We start from the raw sequence: 20,524 nt of genomic DNA on the forward strand, positions 1-20,524 counted from the left end.
ATGGCGTTGGGAGCGTTTTATATTAGCCCTTTACTGCCGTCCAGGTGAGGATATCGACTTCACAGTATGGTACCTCAGCCTGGCTATTGATATGCTCCCAAATGCAAAAATCTTGGGAACAGACGTTAACTGGCAGTCGCCAATGTGGCACAGCCATTCCCCAGATAGGGTACCAGAAATGGGACCAGGTTGGAAGAGTTCCTGGCAACCTCAACATTAACTGTACTAAACTTACCAAACGATTTGCCTACATTCTACAACACATTATGGGAGGCCACCATGGCAACGAGGAATGCTGCCAACAACGTCTGACCAGTGTGCCATTACGTTCAGTCTAAACAAATCACTGGCCAGAGTACCTGTTCACAACCAGAGTTGTCTGTTCACAACCAGAGGTGGTTGTGAACAGACAACCACCCATAGGTATGCCATAGCAAAGGCAGACTGGAAACTCTTCCAGACCACCCTATGGAATAGCATACAACAACAACAGAGACAACTCCAACATATCGAGGACCCAAGAATCCTCCAAATTAAAATGATGGAAATCATAAAACAACCCAGCGACACAGCCATTCGGAAGGAAAATCCGACACGGTGGCAGTGCACTGGTAGAATCAAAACCTCCAGTGACTCAAAGGAGGTGCAGGAAAGAATAAAGCCAGCGAGCCAGGCACTCCTGTCGAGCAGCAGAAATTGAAACCCTAAGACAGAGCTACAGTCACCATCTTCCCCACACCGGGTGGAAAAGGCCCGGGTTCAAATCCTGTTGATGACGAGAAGAACTTTAGTGGACTTTTTTTCATTCCGTGGCTGAGTTAGTCAGTGTCAGGCGTAGACTGACTAAGGGGTTTTCTGGACATAAAAACCCCAGTTTATGGAGTTTTTACATCCAGAAAACCGGCAAATCGACCGGACAACACGCAACCTACAGTCACAATACGTGGTGGCCCTAATATAATAATTTGATTTTTTTTTTTTTTGACAGAGCTACAAAGAGGCGAGAAACGCCTATACAGCACAAATTAGAGGAAGCAAAAACCAATCCTGGGAGAGCCTGGTCTCCACCCTGGAAACAAAGGACCCTTGGGGACTTGTATACAAGCTCATCGCCAACAAACTCCCAAGAAGGGAAGTAGTTGAAGCCACTAAAATGCCCCAAGGACACATGACTATGACTTGGGAACAACACCATCAACAATATCCTTGACGCTGCCTTTCATCCAGAGATACAAACAATGACAGTAGAACAGACCCAAGTTTGCCAGGATGAGACTCACCAAACGGCAACAAAAGAGCACACTTGTACTATGGAAGAGATCAGCAATGCAGCAGCCTTAATAAAGGGAAATAGATGCCTCAGGGCTTCTGGAACCCAAAATTATCAAAAAAACAGTAGTATGCCCCAAACTTACTATTAAACCTATATAACCTCTGCCTTGGTGAAGGTAATGTTTGCCCTCTTCCAGGTGTTCAGGAAGGTACCTTCCCGAACACCTGGAAGAGGGCAAACATTAAACTCATCCTAAAGAATCCAACAAAGCCACCACACTTTCCGGACTCCTACCAACCCATTGCACTTTTGACAGTCATCAGTAAACTATTTGAACGACTACACCACACATGGATCCAACATTACTATGATCAGGCTGGCCTGGCCTCAGCAAACCAGTTCGGCTTCAGATGGGACAACTCCGCCATGGATGCCCTAACTAACCTGACCAGGGTCAACAGAGTAATACAAAGTACTTCCTATTGATGACTGTGGACTTCGCAGGGGTGTTTGACTCAATTTGGTGGCTGATCGTCCTGGTGAGGCTGCGTGAAGCCAACATGCCGGAAAACCTCTATAACACCATCAAAAGTTACCTAACCAACAGAACCATCAAAGTCACTGCTCCTATGGCATACTCTCCAGGCGTGTCCATCGGGGCTGCCCTCACGGTTCGGTCCTTGGCCCACTACTGTGGAATATCATCTTGGACACCTTTCTTAACATCGATCTCCAAAATACGGAGGATGCGGAAAGGTCAGGGAATGACCACCGCAAATCCCGGAGCAATATGGCCTTAGTTGCTAATGCTCCTGAAAACCAAATAACAGACAAACAACATCGATCTCCATGAAGTACAATCACAAGCATTCGCAGACGATCTCATTCTGACGATACAGGCAAACTCAAGAGCCCCATTAGAGTTCCTTGAAAATCAGGCCCTCTCACTCTCCAAGAATGGGCAAACCAAAACCAACTCAAAATATCACCCACAAAAACGCCATCCTACTCGAGGGATGCCTTGATCTTAGGCAGCCCCCACAAATAAAAATTGAGTAGAAAATAATCAAATTCTCTAACCAACTGAATACTGAGGTATTCTAGGCATGATAATGAACCAAAACCTGTCATTTCAGGACCATCTGAACTATCCATGAAAAAATAAGATGCTACACAGCCATGCTAGCCAGGGACACGTAAAGAATGGGGCTTGAAAAAGTGAGTCTTCCAGCTGTTCTACAAAACTATCTTCACTCCAATCGTCACCTACACATTTGGTGCATAGTTTAAAAAAACAACAGTAAACATGTATTACAGACCAAATTCGCAGATCCATCCTCCTAACCATCTCCCACGCCTGCCACACAGTGAGACTCATGCTCTGCAGATGCTCGCTGCCATTCTCCCGCTGGACTTAGAAGTCGTACGTTGCGGCCTTCTGTACTACCTAGACAAAGGTACTCCACAGACTTTTATGGAGTTCACTATGGACCTAACCAGCAACTGAAATGTGGAAAAGAAGAATGTACAAACTCACCTCCAGCAGGCATGACAGGAAAGCTGGAGCACCTCTCAAAAGGGAGACATCACAAAGAAGTTTGTACCCAATATTGAACGAAACTACCCAACCTGACCAAACTGGTTCTCCCCAGGTCTACAGATAACTTACCTCTTAACTGGACACAGAGCGATTAATGCCAAACTGTCTCTACTTGGGATCCAAGATGTAATTTAGCATTGTGGGGGGCTGGAGAGCTGGCAGCACCTCATGTATGACTGCCGGCGCAATGAAGAGCTACGTTGTGTTTTATTCACCAGGATCCACTACTTACCACATGTACAAGAACATCACCTCCTAGACATGAAGGAGGTGTATCAAGCCTTCTTGGATTACGCACCGGCACTGTTCGCAAGGAAGAGAAACCAAATCGCCGCAGCCCCCAACCCACTACCACTATAACCATAGAACATCTGTTCTTCAGCTTGCTTGGACTAGGACACCAGAAATGACCCACCCCCAAGAAATAAAAAACGCAGGAAACAAACTATACCAAGGTAGACTAACATGGACAGGACCTATGTCCCATGAGTGACAAATGGAAATGACTACCAAACTTGGGCACCCCACAAGCTGGGTCTATATGAACAAGACACGTTCTTAAGAACTGGAAGACAGTAATAAACCACACTAAGGTAGACTAACACGGATGACAACTCGAACATGACACCAGATTGGACACCGCCAGCAGGGTCTATGTATAGTTTTCATGCAGACGCCTGTTGGCGATCGCACCGGGCTCCCTTGCCTAGTGCCTTTTTATCCCCTCCCCTGTGCTGTTGGGGGGACGGTCCCCCCTCTAGCTCCCCACCTGTTGTCTCCTGGTGAGGCATGGACCTGCCTCACTGACTTCTGGGGTTGCCTACACTATCTTCATATTTCTATCTTAACCCACCCCAGTCTTCAGTCTCCCACCCACTCTATCTTTACGCCAGTGAATGCCCCCACACAGTCCAAATTACTGTTCGCCCATGTTTTCAGCCTTTTGCAAGCGGTTTCTCTCTCACGTAACGATAACCAAAACTGACAATGGTGGATATATGTATTGCATATATATGGATCTGTCTGTTTGTTGTTGTTTGGTGTTTAGGAGCATTAGCAACTACAGCCATGTTGCTCCGGGAATATGCGGTGCTCATTCCCTTGACCTTTCCGCATCCTCTGTATTTGGTGGTGACGGGCTCGAACCCCAGTCTAATCAAGAAGCGTGTGCTACGCACTGCTGCTCCTTCCCACCTGGCTACGGAGACGCCCGGATCTGTCTGTAAGTACGTGCATATAAAAGAGCGAGCGCGTTTGTTTGTTTTTTTTTTGGTTTTAGCCGCTGAAATCTCAGGATATTAGGTGGCAGGGCCTGCCAAAGTAAATCTAAAACTACTGGGTTCCTGGTCTCCCTCCATGGGACGAAAGTGGGCAACGTTGAGCCTCAGTAGGGGTCCAGCGGCTAAATGGCCAGAAGAACAACTGTACATAACATTTCACACGTAGACAATATCCATACACTTTTTAAATCTCTGGCCGTCCTAGCGAAATGGTACACCCACAATGACAGCAAGTGGAGATGGGGGAAATCCCTGGTGCCGCTCGAAATCAATTCACTTTACACTTTACTATAGCATCCTATAGCAGCAGCATTCAACCTGATGATGCAGTAAACAGGTGATTTTTTAGAAAAGTCGTGGAGGTATTACCATATCATTGTTACTGTCAGTGTTTGCACGGGGGGGGGATGGATGTAAATTTCGCGGATACTGTAGTATATGTGTATGTTTTTTATTATGATTTAATATTTACAACATACGGTATGCATACGTTACAAACAAATCTGTATATTTATGAATATTATAATAAGAGAATAAGAGAAAATAAAAGGAAATATTTAACATCTAAAGTTCAGAAAAACCATATTACTGACAATCACAGTTTAATAATATGAAAATCACTGATTAAAATTCGCAAAAAAATCATGAAAATTATAATGAAACATGCAAGTATTATAATAATATTATTCTTTGGTTTTTCTTTGCATATGTTCAATTTCTTTGCTTATTCTTTGCATATTTTCTTTGAAAGAGGCCTGACGTAGCCGAGTGGTCAACATCGAGAGTGCATAGCACGCGTTCCTTGCGTGGACCAGAGTTCCAAGCCGGTAACTACTGAATACGATAAATATTTCTATGGACGATTTATTGTAAACTCTATTGACTTGGTCGTCATGCTGGAATATAAACAGAAAATTTACATTTATTTTAAATGTTCAATCACTTAATTTATTAATTTTTACGATAACTCATTCAGGCCTTCTAATGGTATCCTCAAGCAATCTTGCAATAATAAAAAAAGAAAAAATGTATTGTTTATAGGCTGCAACCAAACCGTCTTGTTTGCATTAGCATTAGTATCTATATAATATCAGTGTAGATACACCATAGACAACTCTTAAGAAACTACGAAGTAGTTGTTGTAGTAGGCATCATTTGCTCTGTTTCTCATATTGTGCTCTGCCTTCACGACGAGTTGCCATGAGGTAGTGCAATATCCCGGCAACTCCTTGTTGTTGTTGGCTGTGAAAGGGGGTTCTTGTTGTTGGGTCTCATATTCTTCGTTTGCTTGGCAGATGGCTTTCTGGTCCTCTGTTAGTATGCCTGGTGGGTCTTGGATTAGATTGCTGAGTATGTTCTTTATTGAGTCCTGCCATGTTGCAGTGAGTGTTCCTTGTGCCGTCTTTGTTGCGGTCATCACTTTGCCTCTGGGGAGTTTGTTTGTGGTGATTTTATACACCACTCCCCAGGGTTCAGTATTTCCTGTTCCTTGGACAAGTCGTTCCCAGGATGTTTTCTTGTTTTTCTTAATAGTTTCTGTATAAAAGTTTCGGATCTGTCTATATTGTTGTCTCAGTTCCGCGACTTCCGCCTGGGGCCATGTTCTTCGTGCCCTTTGATACTGCTTTCTTTTATCCTGTACTTGTCTTCTCATTCTTTGCAGCTCCGGGGTCCACCATGGCATTGCTCCCGTCATCAGAGTTTTCCTTTTCATGGACGCTTCCGCTGCATTGGTGATTATGCAGGTTATATCTTGTGCGAACTGGCTGGGGTCACCTTCGGTCTCCCGTCTGTCCAAGTCCTCCATGTACTGTCTCCCTTGGGTGGATAAGAAATTGCAGTAGGCGTCCCAATTTGCTTTCCCGATTGCGAATCTGTTTGACAGGTATTTAGTGGCGACTGTTCTAGCCTGATTCCTTTGTATGCTGTAAGTGATGGTTCGGTGGTCAGACGTAGTCCACGCGTTTTGTACAGTCCAGTGGGTTACGTTTGTATCTATATTTCTGGACGTTAAAGTTATGTCGAAAGTTATGTTAATGTTATTTCTTCCCATAGCATGTTACAATACATTGGGAGGCAGAACGGCTGGTTTATGACTGTAAATATTGAATTTGCTAGGAAGTCTTCTAGTTTCCGTCCGTTTGAGGTTCCCCTGCGGTCCGGTTTGGCACTGTGCCAGACAGGTGATCGGCAGTTTACATCCGCTCCAATCAAGATTTTATGTCCTGCCAGGGTTGTCTATACTGATTGTAGATATGTTGTGGCAAAGTCGATTTCTACTCCAGGCCTACAGTAGAGGGCTATTATGCAGTAGCTGCCTATGGAGCATATTATATGGGCACAGGCTGCCCAGGGCGTGCAAAGTTGTGGTACCTTTGTAACCGTTATCTCTGGATTTCTTACTAGTACTGCTGCCCAGGGGGTGTCTTCGTTGCTTTGAACAATTTTATAATTGAGCGGGTATCCCCTTACTTGTTTCTGATTGGTATACGGTTCTAGGACTATGATAATGTCGGCATTATCCTCATCTGCTTGGAGTCGTACCTGCTCAACAACCGCTCGAGCTCGGTGGGCGTTTAGTTGGTGTATCTTTAGTACGCCGCAATTGTATTTTTTATGTTGTATTCCCATAATCAATTCTTTGTTGGTAGGTGCCTTTTACCTTGAGATAAGTGGGACAGTTTGAGTCTCGGATGGAGTGGTTGTGATCCATTCTGAGGCTTTTGCAATTGGTGCAGATGGGTTCCTTAGTTTTGTTGGGGCAGGTCTTAAAATCATGTCCCCTCTCTGAGCAGTGGCCGCAGGTTGGTTCCTTTTGGGCACAGGTGTGAGTGGTGTGGCCATAATTGCAAAATCTAAAGCACGTCGGTATGGCCACATGCTCTCTAAAACGGAGGCAGCTCCACTCGACAAAAATCCTGCTTTGGATTTTTAGAACCTGCCAGGCAGGCGGAGTCAGCTCAACTGTCCAGTTATATCCTCCATATGTTTTGGACTGGGTTATGTATTTTGGGGTCAGAAGGGGTTCTTGATTCGGTAGGTGGCTTTTTAGGTTTCTTCTATATATTTCTTCCGTGAGTTGTTGTGGTTGTAGATTTTGGTCCACATTGAAAATAACTATTGATGGGCCTCTCTTTTTTTGGGGTCTCTGCCATTAGTCCCAGGGTATTTAGCTTGGGGTTCGTTATTATCCCCTCAGCTTCCTCCTTGCTTTCCGTGTCAATTACGATACCAGGACTTCTTGTTTTCCGGATAGACTTTATCCTAGTGTCTTCGAAGTCCTCTTTGAGATTGTTTATGACTTTTTGCTTTATTTGTTCACTGGAGGGTCTCTCTTCTCCAGTGGGTCTCAGTATGACGATGTTCAGGGTTTTCAATAATACTTTCTTTTGTTGGATTTCCACTTTGTTTGTTTTCTCTGCCTCGTTTGGTATATTCCTCAGCGCTTGGGTATATGTGGGGGCGCGCTGTGGCATTTTGTTTGCCCCATATTCCATATAGGTTTGTAGCCGTGTAGATATTCTCTCACTTTCTAAGTATGTACCATGGAGAATTGTCTCCATTTTGTGAAATATTGTCACAATTTGAGACCTCAGTTCAGAGGAGATCCTGATAAGGTTCTCTTTGAATATATTTTCAAGGGCAGTTTTTAAAATGAATGTTTTCTCATAGACGGAGCCCTCTGGAAGAGTGTGGTTCAGGGGTGGTTCCTGTTGTTTGTCATCATTGTTTGTTTCCCTTTGAGATGCTATGTGGTCGGGCTCCTCTCTAGACTCGGTCTGGAGTGGGTCACTCGCTTATTTTTTCGCTTAGCTTGAGAGGCCCCTGATCGGGTGTCCTCCATATCTTCTGTCTCGTCAATAATGTCGAGGTGGTCACTTTGTGACTGCATCAAGGATTCCATATTTTTTTCTGTTTTCCCTTCCATTTAGCGAATTCCGGATAACCGGGACAGTTCGGTTTATCGGGCGTATGTTGGAATGATCTGGTAGGGCACTGAAAATGCTGTCGGACGATATCCTCCACAAATCTGTGGTTGAATTTGAAGGCACACAGGTGGTTATTGTAGTTTTGTGCTATCCCCTTCGGTCACTAAGGGGGGGTGGAAATACCCTAGTGTGAAAATGCTCCCAGAAGAGCAGGATTACTTCTCATAGGGGCTTCCTGGGGCGCCGGAGGCGATAGTGCCATTAGTAATTCCGTGGAATGCATAGGTAAGGAGTTCACAGTCAGCCAGGCAAAGTTTATGGCAAGATGGGGGGGGGAGTCACTGAATTCATTGCTTCTGGTTTAATGTACACATAAAGCAGTTAATACACACATAATATAACATACAGCAGTTATCAGCACAGTTTGGTGGAGCAAACTTCCTGCTCGGTTTTAACACGGTTTGGGAACCTCCCCAGTCAAGTGCAAACTACCGACGTGGCCACTGCTTTATATCAGTGCCTCTCTATGGCCCTGCCGCCAGCCACGTGGTGACCGTTGTAGGTCTGGCAACAAAGGACACAGATAAAAACGCTGGTAGTTTACTAAATTACCAGTAGAATATAAAAATAGTCTCACCTAGGGAATCCTCCGATTAAGTTCTTTCAGCTTGAACACTTTTTTGAACTATATGCACATTTTAAACTACTAAATTCCATTAAAAATCAGGAGCGCGGTAAAACGTGTCCTGACACTAAGGCCGCCATATTGGAAAATCACCCTCTGATGTGCGTGGTTGTCCTTCAGAACGACAGGTACAGCTGTTCGAAGGACCAGTGGTACTCGTCCATGAGAAACAACGCCCAATGATGTCCACTATATACTCCTACAGACCAAGAAGGACCGACATCAGACAGCGGGATCCATTGCAAACCAGCTGTACAGGACGCATGATATCGCGGTTTACTGTGGCCAGGCGACTCCACAAAGGTGGGTTGTTTGCCCGACGGCCAGTACGCTGAATCCCTTTAACACCTGCCCATCGGAAACACCGTTTACAGTGGTGCATCGAATATAAGGACTGGACAGCAGCGCAATGATGTAAGGTACTCTTTACTGATGAGATTAGATTCAATCTGAGCAGCGATTCTGGAAGTCAGCTAATCTGGCAACAGGTTGGCACACGGTTTCACCTCGCAAACATCACTGAAAGGGATCGATATGGCAATATTGATGTGTTCTCGTCTGGGAAGGCGTTATCTTCGATGTACACAACTTCAGATACTGGAAGGCGGTACTGTACTGGTGCACGCTACTGTACTGAGGTAATCCTTCCCCATGTGCGTCTGTTCCGATGTGCCATTGGCCCAGAGTTCGTGTTTATGGATGATAACGACACACCCCATCGCACTGCAGCTGTGATATGCTTTTGGAAAGTGAGGACATTGTTCATATGGATTGGCGCAATCTAAATCCTATCGAACACATATGGAACACTCTGGGGAGACACCTAACGGCATGCCCACACCCACCAGAAAATGTTCACTAGCTGCAGATGGCACTGACAGAGGAATGGACAATGTTACTGCAAGAATTCATCAACAACATTGTTCCAAGTATGGACAGGCGGTGCAAAGCCTACATCGACATTAGGGGTGGCCATATCTTCTACTGAGGACCACCTCTTCCCTTTGTTCCATCTTTGGCAGTGATGCATCTGTATCATGGTAGCCAGTGCTATGTTGCTATTTGTGAATAAAATCCCTTTATACCGTTTTGTTTCCGTTGTTGTGTCAGTGTTGTTTCCTTCATCATTTCTGTACCTCCTTTGGTATGCTTTTCCCATATCCAGGCCACTCCTATGAGAAGCTACAGGTGAAAACCTGACTGGTCCTTAAGTTTTGCACACCAGTGTATTTACTTAAGTGTCTATGACTCCCAGAAGTCCTGGAAATCTCCATTACCTTGCTTTCCAGGCTGCTGCTCATTCTAATAGAAGCAGTGCAAGAATTACTTTTGCCTCTGCCTGTGGCCACTGTTAACCTTTTAGTCAGTGTATTCCCCCAAGCTAGCAGTTTCCCGACCCAACGGTATACAAAGAAAGAATTAGCCACAAGTAGACTCTTGTTGTGAAAAAAAAAAACAAAGGGAATGTGAAAACAATAAAGTGAAATTGCCGACGATTGGTATAGTAGCTGCAGTACACTCCTCTCTCTGCACAGACATCTTTTAGTCCCTTCCCTGAAAGCCGCCGGACACTTTATAATTACAATAGCATCACTCACTGAGGAACCAATTTGGGCGAACTTGTTCACTTCCTGCGATCCAATCGGTCTTGTTTTCAATATACAAACAATTAATCAAACACACCGTTTGTGTGAAACACTATCAAGAGATGGGTAGGGTGAAAATCAGGTGTGCGCCGACTGTGGGTGCAAAGGGTGCATCGCATCCGAGGGCGCTGAATATTTAGTGGCGCCGACGCTAAAGGCCATTAAATTATATAATTCTTATATTACAAATCTCTACAAAAAATTATAAAAGATTTTTTTAATTAATAATAAATGACAAAATAATAATTATTAATTATTATTTTAAGTCGCTTAAATAATGGGGTGGAAAATTAAAATTATTTTTTTAATAATTTTGGATAGAAATTAAATAATTTTTGACGATTTATAGTTATAATTACTTTTTTTTTTGTTAAATATTATTTATTTAAATAAAAATTTGCTGAATCATTCTCTTTAGATGGCTGACTTTTTAAAATCTGTGTGTAATTTTTATTTTCGTTTGTTTTTTTTTTTTTTGTTTTTTTTTGTGGTGTCATATTTCTAATAAACGTGGAAAGAAAAACCATTTGTTTTATGCTTTGCAATTATTTTCTTTCTGTAACCTTCATTAAAATACAATTATAAAACTTTAAATGGACAGTTTATTGTTTTTAATATTCCCCTTATATTTTCAATGCAGAGCGCTATATCTGTTATAATCAAATTTTTTATAGATTAATTTTAAAAGTGATAAAGAATATCTACTAGTTGCGTTTTTATTGCTCCATAAAAAAAAATTTAACCTGTACAGGCGGCAAATAAATAAATTTGACTCTTATAGCTGAAAAGGCGTTCGAAGCTTTTTTTTTTGGCGGTCATCGTAAGATGATTAAGACGACCGAACGATGCACCAGTATCGGACCGGCATCTTTGCCGGACTAATGTAAAGACATACATCCATAAGACATGTACTATATAATATTGGTGTGAATACGGCATAATTTACCCATAAGTTTAACTATATGTAGTAGTATAAAGGCATCGTTTGATTTTATCTCATATTGTGGCTACCTTCACAACGAGATGCCAGGTATTGCACTACTTCGAATAAACAACGCTTCTCTAATAGAGGAGACACCCACCGATGAGTGAGCCAACCAGCTCCGAAAGCGTCTGTGTGGTGGTGACCACTGAAAATAAATAACAGTAGTCTCCTCTATTAGAGAAGCGTTGTTTATTCGAAGTAGTGCAATACCTGGCATCTCGTGAAGGTAGCCACAATATGAGATGAAATCAAACGATGCCTTTCCACTACTACATGCAGTTAAACTTATGGGTAAACTATGGTGTATTTACACCAATATTGTATAGTTAATTTCAACCCATAACATATTATGCCTTGTGCATTTAGTCTTCAAAATAAGACATGTACATACGAATCGAACTCGTCTTCATTAACTTTTCAGTGCCTGACGAGAAAACAGTTGATGTAAACGGCCTGAAGGGCGACAAATTATTTCTGGCACCCAGGCGGCAAACACCCTTGCCGCATCCCTGGTAAAAATAAAGGGAACCATAAAACGAAAATGCCGACACTTGAAATAGTGGCTTTTAGTTACAATTTGTGCAGCCAGAAATATTTCCCATTTAATCGTTTTGAAAATTTCGTGTCTTTGAATTTTGGTGATTTATTTTAGCCGTGTATCACCTAATGAGTCCCTTAGTTACTGTGATTTTTAGTGTTGCGTTTATTTGACATAAATTTATTGAATTCGTGTTTTATAATTACAACGTTGTGTAAACTGATAACATGGCCCCTTAGTACGAAGAATATTTCAATTAAAATTGAACAAAAAATGTGGCGAAAATTTCAACGTCCAAGGTCTTTGAAAGAATATTAAACCAAAAATTACTATTTTTCGCCGGTGTGTGAATTTTATTGTACCGCAAGTGAAACAGTTTCACTCCCGGTCACCCCCCTGTTCACTGTGGATAGTAAAGCGTGAGCTGCCCTTTGCGCCATAAATTCCCTATATGAAGAACTGTAAAAACGCAGTTGCCACTGCTGCTAGCACAAAACTGATCAGCTGATTTTGACGTACAACGAGACGTTGTACGTCAAAATCAGCGATCACAGCAGAGACTGCTGTGATCGCTCTACCTCTGTTTCCAGATGTCACAGAGGAAATTCATGTCATCACTTCAGAGATACCTCGTACATCATTCAACTGTTTGCGAAGAAATTAGAAATAAAATAATAAAGAAATTACTTTTCAAGACTGGATTGTTCGCCAACGTCTTGTGGGGGAATGGAAATTTATCCCCCCTATATATGTCTCACTAAAAGTAGGAAAAGTGTATGAACTACCAATATAGATTTGCTTAAACACAGAATTAGTTCGTATTTTAGAATTTATTCTCTACTTTGGTTACTTTTTTATTACTGTGTATGTTGTGCTGCCCTGGCCTAGTGGTCAGGCACGCGGGTGCATAAGTACACGTGCCTTGAGTGACCGGGATTCAAGCCCGTGACTGCTGAATACGGTGCTGTTTATTGTATTCTGTCTATTTTGTGAACTCATTTGGTCGTCCCGGAGTATAAACAGAAAATTTATTTTATTTATATACATAAAGTGACCAGACGTCCCGGATTATGCGGGACAGTCCCGGATTTCAGTCGTTTGCCCTGCATTGCAAATTGGACATTAGCCTCTATACTTAATGGAAAACATAATTTAAATCATTTGCATTATATTTGCCGGGAACCAGTGTACAACGGAAATAGTTTTTTGGGAAGTAAACACGCTTTGGACGTCAACAAAAACACAACTGACAGTAGAAACGCTGAAAGGAATACAAGGTAAGTGCAATTTTGCTAATTCTTGTGAAGAATTTCACGAAGAAAAATCAAATAATGAACAAAAATTCACTCAGCAGAAAAATATATTTAATTATATTATTTAATTTATCTTGTTTTTATTGTTAAAAGAAGTATGTATTTTTATTATTAGTATTATTTCACAGAAAAAATCTTAAGCTTTTTTGACTAAACAAAAATGAAAATCAATTAAAAACATGATCCTCCCTCCAACAAGTGTTTTTCTCGCTTCTAATTACAATTTTTTTTTGTCAGTTCACATCCTTCACGCAACTTACTGTTCGCTACGTAGCGCAACACGAAGGGTACCGTATCCTGAATTTCAGCCTTTCTGTGGGAAAAAAAAAAATATATATATATATATACATATATACAGGGTGTCTCAAAAATATTGGTACAAACGTTTAGGGGAGGTAGGTAACATCTAAAGGAACGTGAATCGCATAGGAACGCATAACCGGAAACGTCACCGTAAATTGGTACACGGCGCTGTTCCTCAGATCGCGAGAGGGAAAATTTCTGGTTTACTCATTCAAGCAGTAGTCGCCACACAAAGAGCATGCATCGATATACGAACTGTGAGCTGGCAGAATGCACCTAGTGTATGGATTAGCAGAGGGCAATGGACGAGCCGCTCAACGAATTTATGGAGAACGCTTCCCAGACAGACATGTATCGGAACACCGTTTGTTTGCGCGTGTGCATCAAAATTTGTGCGATTAAGGGTCACTCAGAGGTAACAGGAGTAGTGCGGGCAGACCACGTTCGACGCAAACTCCCGCCATGGAAGAAAGTGTGTTGAATGCCGTCCAGAATAATCCTACTACCAGCACACGTGCCGTTGCCTCTGCCTTAGGAGTGGAGTGTCTCGTTGCAGTGCACAGCGTGTCTGGCAAGACGATTCCTTACACCCCTTTCATCTCCAAATGGTTCAGTTACTGCTCCCCCAAGATCATCCTGCACGTGTGGCGTTTGCGCAGTGGTTTCTCCAAGAAAGTGTTCAAGACTTGAATTTTCCAGCCTATGTTTTGTTCACGGATGAGGCTTATTTCACTCGGGAAGACTTATTCAATCAGCACAATGCTCATCTGTGGTCTCACGACAACTCACACGGTGTGCGCCCCCATGCGGAACAACATCGCTTCGTAATAAATGTGTGGGCAGGTATGGTCGGTGATGCTTAGTCGGCCCATATGTATTACCATCTCGCATGAACTCCGCTAAATATCCGATCTTTCTTGTACAAGTTCTGCCAGGGTTACTTGACGATGTTCCAGTAAATGTGAGACGCAACATTTGGTTTCAACATGACGGGGCGCCTGCCCATTATGGAAGGTGTGTTCGTTATCGTTTGACCAGGCGTTTTGAGCGTCAATGGATTGACCGTGGGTGACCCGTTGTCTGGCCCCCATGCTCACCTGATTTATTGAGCCTTGATTTCTTTCTGTGGGGAGCCCTCAAATCTATCGTGTATGAATCGCCTGTGGAGACGGAAATGGATCTCATGGCGAGACTCGTCTGCGCTGCTGCTACTGTCAAAGAAACTCCAGGTGTGTTCGACCGTGTCCGCCAATCCATGCTGCGTCGGTGTCACGCATGCATCGCGTCTCATGGTGGAACCTTCGAGCATCTGTTGTAACATCATTAAATGCCCCCATCTCGTACTCCATTGTTAATATTATGTCAAATAAATGTTTGCCACTAATTACTGTCTTGTGTCGTTTCTGCTTCATGTGCCTCTGCTACTACTTTCCCGTGACTTTTCCGGTTATGGGTTCCTATGCGATTCACATTCCTTTAGATGTTACGTACTTCCCCTAAACGTTTGTCCCAATATTTTTGAGACACCCTGTATACACGGTGATTCACTACCAGTGTGACAAACTTGCAGGAGGTGTAGGGGGCACAAAGACGAATCGGAATCGCATAGCATTGCAGGGTCCGAATTATTGTTATTTGGTTTTTTTAGGAGCATTAGCAACTAAGGCCATATTGCTCCGGCATATGCGGTGGTCATTCCCTGACCTTTCCGCATCCTCCGTATTTGGTGGTGACGGGCTCGAACCCCGATCTAATCAAGAAGCGTGTGCTACGCACTGCTGCTCCTTCCTACCTGGCTACGGAGGCGCCTGCAGGGTCTGAAATGCCTTCGTCATGCGGTAGAAGACGTTGAACGGGAGGTCGCGTGAACAGCGATCCCCTGGAATATCCTGAAAGAGGCCTCTGAGGTCGGGAAAACTCATGTCTAAGAATATATAAATTCATACACCGACCATTGAATAAAATTTAAAATTTAATATGACTACAATCTTTACACAAAAATATTTACAATAAACTATTACGGAATGCTAAAAACTGTAATAAAAGATCATTTACAATAAAATTTGCTAAAATATAAAACATTAAAAGCGCTAAAAACCTGAAGCTTTCTGGAGCGTCAGCTCCCTTCTTCAACAGTGATATGACTTCCTGCAACATCTTAAGTAGCAGGCTCACGGTACCTCCACACGTGGTATTTCTCCACGTGGTTCAATCGGCACATGGTCAGAACTGGAAGCGGAAATGTCTCGGGAACGTGGCAAAGAAAATCGTTCATCCGACCTTAATATAATTGTTTCAAAGATAGGATTAATACGTATACCTCTATCTCTATTCATTGTATTCCTACTGGATGAACTAATCCGTAAACCCTCGAGCCATTTACGCTCCCAGTATCCATGTGCACGATCCAAAATAATAGCGTCCTCCGGGGAGATTTGATGCTGCTTCTCCCAAAAATGTTCGGCCACAGCAGACTTGTATTCAGCGGTTCTTATGGCATTTAAATGTTCCCCCAGACGATCCCTCGGCCGTCGTTTTGTTTCCCCCACATAACACTCCCCACAATCCGAGCATTCTATTCTATAAACCACTCCACTACTAAGATCATTTGGTACGCGGTCTTTGACCTGAGACACAGCTGTGCACAGCCTCTGCCCAGGAAGCTGTACACACCGTGTCCCATAACCCCGTAAAATTCTTGCTAGATGTTCAGTAAGGCCCGGATAGTAGGGGATGTATGCGGTGGCTACCGGAACGAACGACTCCCTACGTTCGGACACTCCTCTACTATATCTATCCAGGATCCTCTGGGGGTATCCGCACTTTCTAAGTTCTGCCGTGACACGATTAATTTCTTTTTCTTTATCCTCAGAAGTGGTACAGTGTGATCTTACTCTGTCAAATAAAGCTTTTGCAACACTATTCTTATATTGTCCAGCTTGTGCTGAATTGAAAAGGGTGTATTGACCTCCACACATGGGTTTTTTAAAAACTGACGTCTTAAGTCTAAAACCCACCCTGGAGATCAATACATCCAAAAATGACAGGGTATCACCCGTTTCCACCTCTGAGGTAAATTGTATAAATTGGGAGAAGCTATTAATCCAGCAAACGGCATCATCCTCCCTCCCCTTCTGGACCAGGGCAAAGGTATCATCAACATATCTTCTCCAATTCCTAATAGGAAACGAACACCCACTAAAAACCCTACTTTCCAACTCCTCCATGGCCAGATTGGCCACGGTGGAACTAATGGGTGAACCCATGGCAGTACCGCGAACCTGCTTATACATAGTTCCTTGAAACAACATGGTGGTACTAGCTAGACATAATTCTACCCCGGTGCAAATGTCTTCCACACCGAGAAGTGATCTATTACCAAGGGCGGCATCCCTGGTCAATGCCATTTTTACACAATATACTGCATCATCACAATATACTAATAGGAATACATGTAAATAAAGATATAACGTCAAAAGAGATCATGCTCTCATCATCATTTATAGTCAAATTCCCCACAAAATAATAAACTGATACAATCCTGGTTGAACACGGAGAAGATTTCCAAGGAGACTTACTGGTCATTACACACTACAGGTAGTCAACTCCCGCGATTCTACGGACTGCCAAAAATTCATAAGGCAGAAGTGCCCTTGAGACCTATAGTTTCATTCATAGGGAGTCCTTCCTATGCGCTATCAGGGTACTTGGCTAAATTAATTGCACCCATAGTGGGGCAGTCCGAATATGTTGTTAAAGACAGTAGAGAGTTTGTGAATATTTACATGTATTCCTATTAGTCATGCAGTATATTGTGTAAAAATGGCATTGACCAGGGATGCCTCCCTTGGTAATAGATCACTTCTCGGTGTGGAAGACACATCATTTTTGGATGTATTGATCTCCAGGGTGGGTTTTAGACTTAAGACGTCAGTTTTTAAAAAACCCATGTGTGGAGGTCAATACACCCATTTCAATTCAGCACAAGCTGGACAATATAAGAATAGTGTTGCAAAAGCTTTATTTGACAGAGTAAGATCACACTGTACCACTTCTGAGGATAAAGAAAAAGAAATTAATCGTGTCACGGCAGAACTTAGAAAGTGCGGATACCCCCAGAGGATCCTGGATAGATATAGTAGAGGAGTGTCCGAACGTAGGGAGTCGTTCGTTCCGGTAGCCACTGCATACATCCCCTACCTTTTTTTTTTTTTTTTTTTTTGGCTGGTGCAGCATAAGCCATAGGCTTTCTTGCACCATGCGGCCGTTACTAATACTAATACTAAATACTATCCGGGCCTTACTGAACATCTAGCAAGAATTTTACGGGGTTATGGGACACGGTGTGTACAGCTTCCTGGGCGGAGGCTGTGCACAGCTGTGTCTCAGGTCAAAGACCGCATACCAAAAGATCTTAGTAGTGGAGTGGTTTATAGAATAGAATGCCCGGATTGTGGGGAGTGTTATGTGGGGGAAACAAAACGACGGCTGAGGGATCGTCTGGGGGAACATTTAAATGCCATAAGAACCGCTGAATACAACAAGTCTGCTGTGGCCGAACATTTTTGGGAGAAGCAGCATCAAATCTCCCCGGAGGACGCTATTATTTTGGATCGTGCACATGGATACTGGGAGCGTAAATGGCTCGAGGGTTTACGGATTAGTTCATCCAGTAGGAATACAATGAATAGAGATAGAGGTATACGTATTAATCCTATCTTTGAAACAATTATATTAAGGTCGGATGAACGATTTTCTTTGCCACGTTCCCGAGACATTTCCGCTTCCAGTTCTGACCATGTGCCGATTGAACCACGTGGAGAAATACCACGTGTGGAGGTACCGTGAGCCTGCTACTTAAGGAGATGTTGCAGGAAGTCATATCACTGTTGAAGAAGGGAGCTGACGCTCCCGAAAGCTTCAGGTTTTTATCGCTTTTAATGTTTTATATTTTAGCAAATTTTATTGTAAATGATCTTTTATTACAGTTTTTAGCATTCCGTAATAGTTTATTGTAAATATTTTTGTGTAAAGATTGTAGTCATATTAAATTTTAAATTTTATTCAATGGTCGGTGTATGAATTTATATATTCTTAGACATGATCCCCTGGAAGTCAGCATTTGCGAACCGTTCCCGAGGCAGTAGGATGGACGAGTATTCAAAAGTTGAACTGGCCGACATGCACCTCGCGTATGGAGCTGCGGACTGTAACGAGCGCGCCGCTCTGCGCTTGTACCAGGAACGTTTCCCTCACAGGTGTGCTCCTCATCATACGATTTTCGCACGTGTGCACAGAAGGTTACGTGAGACTGGTTGTTTCACGAGAGGTACCATGAATCGAGAGCGAACGAAGAGGACGCTAGACAATGAGGAGAATGTCCTACGTCTTGCAGAAGACAATCTGAGTACGAGTACTCGAGCGATAGGCTAACGATTGGGTATTTCCCAATCCACTGTATGGAGGATACTGTCAACAAACCAAATGAGTTCATACCATCTGCAACGCGTCCAATCATTGGAGTCTGAGGATTATCCATTCCGGAGGACTTTTGCTACTTGGTTTCTTCAACAGAAACGGATCGCAAATGCTGACTTCCAGCGGGATCGCTATTCACGCGACCTCCCGTTCAACGTCCTCTACCGCATGACGAAGGCATTTCGGACCCTGCAATGCTATGTGATTCCGATTCGTCTTTGTGCCCCCTACACTTCCTGCAAGTTTGTCGCACTGGTAGTGAATTACCCTGTATATATATATATATATATATATATATATATTTGAATAACGTTTAAAATAGTTGGAAACTGAATCTTACATGATAAAAATAAGATGGTACAGCAAACATCAGAGGCAGCAAAAAGCATATTCCTCTATATAATGCTTGAAATATAACCGCCAAATAAATTAAAATGAGAGTTAAAATATAAAATAATGGCAGCAGTATGGCAAGACAAGAGCGAAAATAGTCGAAATTAAACTTAAAAATCAAACCAAACAGGGGGGGGGAAAGAGAGAGGTAACAAGAGTAAAAATATTGCAGCAGAAAATCTCTAAGATAATTCAGAACATCTAATTATAAGAATAATAATTCATTAAATTTTAAAAGCCAATTAAAATATAAATATAACGGCGCCCCCTCTGACGGGCACCAGGTCCAAATTTATGTGAAATATCACCAACAGAGATCTAGACCACTACAGTAAAATTAAATAAAACAAAAATAAACCACAGATAGGCTATTACGCCCCATCTCAACAGAGGACCACAAGGCCAAGAATGGTCAGGAAATCGCTGCATTTCGATCACTAGACAAATCGCCGCAAAGGCGAGTCGACAGAAAGATCAGTCCGCCACTCGATCTCCAGATCGAACCGCCAATGCAGAGGACCTGAATAGCGATGGTCCTGATGCCGCGAAAATTAAAAATAGAACAGATACGAGTACTCCAGTGCAAAGTCACACTACTGACAAAATTAATCTTAACCAATTGTATAGACGAAAAATGAACTATGGATGGCAGCACAGGCGCAGCGTTAGCAATTCGCCCACTACTGTCATGTGATATTATTATTATTATTATTAGCCATATGGTGCAAGGAAACTTGAGACTTATGCTGCACCAACCAAAAAAAAAAAAAAAAAAATTTCTGAATTGCCCTGAGAGAGAGAGAGAGAGAGAGAAGAAGAAGGGAATCACCAAGAAAAGAAGAGAAGAATGATGATGATTTGAATAATGTTTAAGATAGTTAGAAACTGAATCTTTCATGATAATAATAAAATAAAAAGGTACTGTACAGCAAACATCAGAGACAGCAAAAAGCATATTCCTCTACACGATGCTTGAAATATGTTCATTTTTCGTCTATATAAACTGTTTAAGATTACTTTTGTCAGTAGTGTGACTTTGCACTGGAGTGCTCGTATCTGTTCTATTTTTAATTTTCGCTGCATCAGGACCACCACTATTCG

At 42.6% G+C, this 20,524-nt stretch overlaps 1 protein-coding gene across 1 annotated transcript in view; it reads left to right on the plus strand.

Moving 5' to 3' along the window:
• LOC150081122 (succinyl-CoA:3-ketoacid coenzyme A transferase 1, mitochondrial-like) overlaps window positions 1-20,524 on the plus strand; it is a 233,504-nt gene continuing 212,980 nt past the window's right edge. Inside the window, exon 1 of the mRNA XM_090380930.1 lies at window positions 1-44. Coding sequence (XP_090237056.1) covers window positions 1-44 — 44 coding nt within the window. The remainder of the gene's footprint in view (window positions 45-20,524) is intronic.

Source organism: Mastigoproctus giganteus, chromosome 9 (genome assembly GCF_048544385.1).
Source record: "Mastigoproctus giganteus isolate SK-2022 chromosome 9, ASM4854438v1, whole genome shotgun sequence".
NCBI lineage: Eukaryota > Metazoa > Arthropoda > Arachnida > Uropygi > Thelyphonidae > Mastigoproctus > Mastigoproctus giganteus.